Source organism: Nerophis lumbriciformis, linkage group LG31 (genome assembly GCF_033978685.3).
Source record: "Nerophis lumbriciformis linkage group LG31, RoL_Nlum_v2.1, whole genome shotgun sequence".
NCBI classification, from domain to species: domain Eukaryota; kingdom Metazoa; phylum Chordata; class Actinopteri; order Syngnathiformes; family Syngnathidae; genus Nerophis; species Nerophis lumbriciformis.
The window spans coordinates 31005126-31010000 of NC_084578.2; the positions used below are offsets into that span (position 1 = coordinate 31005126).

At 45.6% G+C, this 4875-nt stretch overlaps 1 protein-coding gene across 1 annotated transcript in view; it reads left to right on the forward strand.

Annotated features, from left to right (window-relative positions):
• Positions 1-593: 593 nt before the first annotated feature.
• Positions 594-4875, forward strand: part of LOC133574260 (uncharacterized) — a 14279-nt gene continuing 9997 nt past the window's right edge. The window contains exon 1 of the mRNA XM_061926363.1: positions 594-846. Coding sequence (XP_061782347.1) covers positions 744-846 — 103 coding nt within the window. The 5' untranslated portion in view covers positions 594-743. The remainder of the gene's footprint in view (positions 847-4875) is intronic.

Consider the following 4875-nt stretch of genomic DNA (forward strand, 5'->3'; position numbering starts at 1 on the left):
GGTTTAGTCCAGTGTTTCTTAACCGTAGGGCCCATTGTTGGGCCGCAATATATATATGTATATGTGTGTGTATGGATTTAGCAGCAGTCCCATGTATTGTATTTGTGCACACCAACATTTACACCTACTCAATAGTTCCGCTATAAAACTGTGAGCTTTGCTGTACAAAACGAAGTACAGACTAACCAATAATTCTAAAACATTATTTCTATTTCTAGACATTGTGTTGAATTCATTATATGACAGACTTATAACATTTAAGATTGTATTGTATTACTGTTATGAAACTCCAAAATAAAAACTGTAAAACACCAAAAGGTTATTTGTCTTTTTCTTGTTTAATTCTGTGAAAATGTGTTCATTTAAATTTTACAAACTTTTATTTCGACATTTAGGCCATCACTATTTCCAGGTGCAGGCTATGTCACATAATATTGGATTGATCGTTTACGTTGCACATATTCTTTACAATAAAAACGATTTTAACTGTGATCTTTTAGCAGCATTTGGCAGTCTGAGGAGTCATCATCCAAACCGCCGCAAGGTGGCAGCAATGTAACGTTATGGCGGATTCAGCTGCCGTGAAACCTCGAACGAAGAACAAAAAAGGCGAAAGTTAGCACTGCAGCGAAGCTTCTAGGCGGACGACGACGAAGTGTTATCGAGTCAAACACATTCAAATTGTTGCTAGGTTAAATGAAAAAGTGATTATTGCCGCAAAATTAGGACTGTTTAAAAGAACGATGGCGTCGTGCGAGGAGGGGCTTTCTCGCACAAGGGAGGAGAAGGAGCGACTACAACAACTGGAAGCTGTTAGCAAGGCTCCAGATGTGCTACACACCAAAGGTATGTCGGCAATTTAACCAGGACCGCAAGGATTAGTCGATAATTTGTTGACTGGCCTAATTATTCGACGACTCTAGTAACGCAGACTTGTTTGTGACGTCATTACGCATGTATTTAAGGCAGGGGTCCCCAAACTTTTTGACTCGGGGGCTGCATTGGGTTAAAAAAATTTGGCCGAGGGCCAGGCTGTGTATATATGTGTATATATATATATATATATATATATATATATATATATATATATATATACAGAGGTGGGTAGAGTAGCCAGAAATTGTACTCAAGTAAGAGTACTGTTACTTTAGAGATGTATTACTCAAGTAAAAGTAAGGAATAGTCACCCAAATATTTACTTGAGTAAAAGTAAAAAGTATGTTGTGAAAAAACTACTCAAGTACTGAGTAACTGATGAGTAACATACACACACATATATATATATATATATATATATATACACACACACATTTATATATATATATATATATATATATATATATATATATATATATATATATATATATATATATATACAGTATATAATTTATTTTTATTTATTTTGCCGTTTTTGTTTACATGTTAAAGGTGTTTTAATGAATATACATGCATGTTTAACACATATAGATTCCTTTCTTTCATGAAGACAAGAATATAAGTTGGTGTATTACCTGATTCTGATGACTTGCATTGATTGTAATCAGACAGTAGTGATGATAACGTCCACGTTTTCAAATGGAGGAGAAAAAAGTTCCTCCTTTCTGTCTAATACCACATGAAAGTGGTTGGTTTTTGGCATCTTATTTGTCCAGCTTCCATATTCGTTTTTATACACTTTACAAGAAATACATTGGCGGCAAACTCCGTAGCTTGCTAGCTTGTTTGCGCTGGCTTTCGGAGACTCTTGTTTTGAAAGCGCAGGCGCGATGGAGCGGCACTTTTATTGTGAAGACAGGAACTGTGCAGTCAGTCTTTAGGCTTTTGACGGGATGTACGGTTGAAATAAAAGGGTCTTTTTTCCTTCACACTTTTGATTGATTGATTGAAACTTTTATTAGTAGATTGCACAGTACAGTATATATTCCGTACAATTGACCACTAAATGGTAACACCCCAATAAGTTTTTCAACTTGTTTAAGTCAGGTCATGTGACCACTGGCTCTGTTTGATTGGTCCAACGTCACCAGTGACTGCATCTGATTGGTGGAACGGAGTGAACGTCACCAGTGACTGTATTTGTTGAAACGCAGGCACTATGAAGGTCTGTCTGACAGACCAAAACAAACAAAGCGTGCATTAACAGATCGATAAAAAATAGTAGCGAGTAGCAAGCTGAATGTAGATAAAAGTAGCGGAGTAAAAGTAGCGGAGTAAAAGTAGCGTTTCTTCTCTATAAATATACTCAAGTAAAAGTATGTTGCAATAAAACTACTCTTAGAAGTACAATTTATCCCAAAAGTTACTCAAGTAGATGTAACGGAGTAAATGTAGCGCGTTACTACCCACCTCTGTATATATATATATATATATATATATGTATGTATGTATATATATATATGTATGTATGTATATATATATGTGTGTATGTATATATATATATGTGTATATATATATGTATATATATATATATATATATATCCATCCATCCATCCATCTTCTTCCGCTTATCCGAGGTCGGGTCGCGGGGGCAGCAGCCTAAGCAGGGAAGCCCAGACTTCCCTCTCCCCAGCCACTTCGTCCAGCTCTTCCCGTGGGACCCCGAGGCGTTCCCAGGCCAGCCGGGAGACATAGTCTTCCCAACGTGTCCTGGGTCTTCCCCGCGGCCTCCTACCGGTCGGACGTGCCCTAAACACCTCCCTCGGGAGGCGCTCGGGTGGCATCCTGACCAGATGCCCGAACCACCTCATCTGGCTCCTCTCCATGTGGAGGAGCAGCGGCTTTACTTTGAGCTCCCCCCGGATGGCAGAGCTTCTCACCCTATCTCTAAGGGAGATCCCCGCCACCCGGCGAAGGAAACTCATTTCGGCCGCTTGTACCCGTGATCTTGTCCTTTCGGTCATAACCCAAAGCTCATGACCATAGGTGAGGATGGGAACGTAGATCGACCGGTAAATTGAGAGCTTTGCCTTCCGGCTCAGCTCCTTCTTCACCACAACGGATCGATACAGCGTCCGCATTACCGAAGACGCCGCACCGATCCGCCTGTCGATCTCACGATCCACTCTTCCCTCACTCGTGAACAAGACTCCGAGGTACTTGAACTCCTCCACCTGGGGCAAGATCTCCTCCCCAACCCGGAGATGGCACTCCACCCTTTTCTGGGCGAGAACCATGGACTCGGACTTGGAGGTGCTGATTCTCATCGCAGTCGCTTCACACTCGGTTGCGAACAGATCCAGCGAGAGCTGAAGATCCTGGCCAGATGAAGCCATCAGGACCACATCATCTGCAAAAAGCAGAGACCTAATCCTGCAGCCACCAAACCAGATCCCCTCAACGCCTTGACTGCGCCTAGAAATTCTGTCCATAAAAGTTATGAACAGAATCGGTGACAAAGGGCAGCCTTGGCGGAGTCCAACCCTCACTAGAAACGTGTCCAACTTACTGCTGGCAATGCGGACCAAGCTCTGGCACTGAGCATACAGGGAGCGGACTGCCACAATCAGACAGTCCGATACCCCATACTCCCTGAGCACTCCCCACAGGACTTCCCGAGGGACACGGTCGAATGCCTTCTCCAAGTCCACAAAACACATGTAGACTGGTTGGGCAAACTCCCATGCACCCTCAAGGACCCTGCCGAAAGTATAGAGCTGGTCCACAGTTCCACGACCAGGACGAAAACCACACTGTTCCTCCTGAATCCGAGGTTCGACTGTCCGCCGTAGCCTCCTCTCCAGTACACCTGAATAGACCTTACCGGGAAGGCTGAGGAGTGTGATCCCACGATAGTTAGAACACACCCTCCGGTTCCACTTCTTAAAGAGAGGAACCACCACCCCGGTCTGCCAATCCAGAGGTACCGCCCCCGATGTCCACGCGATGCTGCAGAGTCTTGTCAACCAAGACACTCCCACAGCATCCAGAGCCTTAAGGAACTCCGGGCGAATCTCATCCACCCCCGGGGCCTTGCCACCGAGGAGCTTTTTAACTACCTCAGCAACCTCAGCCCCAGAAATAGGAGAGCCCACCACAGATTCCCCAGGCACTGCTTCCTCATAGGAAGACGTGTTGGTGGGATTGAGGAGGTCTTCGAAGTATTCCCTCCACCGATCCACAACGTCCGCAGTCGAGGTCAGCAGAACACCATCCTCGCCATACACGGTGTTGATAGTGCACTGCTTCCCCTTCCTGAGGCGGCGGATGGTGGTCCAGAATTGCTTCGAAGCCGTCCGGAAGTTTCTTTCCATGGCTTCCCCGAACTCCTCCCATGTCCGAGTTTTTGCCTCTGCGACCGCTGAAGCCGCACACCGCTTGGCCTGTCGGTACCTGTCCGCTGCCTCAGGAGTCCTATGAGCCAAAAGAACCCGATAGGACTCCTTCTTCAGCTTGACGGCATCCCTCACCGCCGGTGTCCACCAACGGGTTCTAGGATTACCGCCACGACAGGCACCAACTACCTTGCGGCCACAGCTCCAATCAGCCGCCTCGACAATAGAGGCGCGGAACATGGTCCATTCGGACTCAATGTCCAGTACCTCCCTCGTGACATGTTCAAAGTTCTTTCGGAGGTGGGAATTGAAACTCTCTCTGACAGGAGACTCTGCCAGACATTCCCAGCAAACCCTCACAATGCGTTTGGGCCTGCCAGGTCTGTCCGGCATCCTCCCCCACCATCGCAGCCAACTCACCACCGGGTGGTGATCGGTAGAAAGCTCCGCCCCTCTCTTCACCCGAGTGTCCAAAACATGAGGCCGCAAATCCGATGACACAACTACAAAGTCGATCATGGAACTGCGGCCTAGGGTGTCCTGGTGCCAAGTGCACATATGGACACCCTTATGCTTGAACATGGTGTTCGTTATGGACAATCTG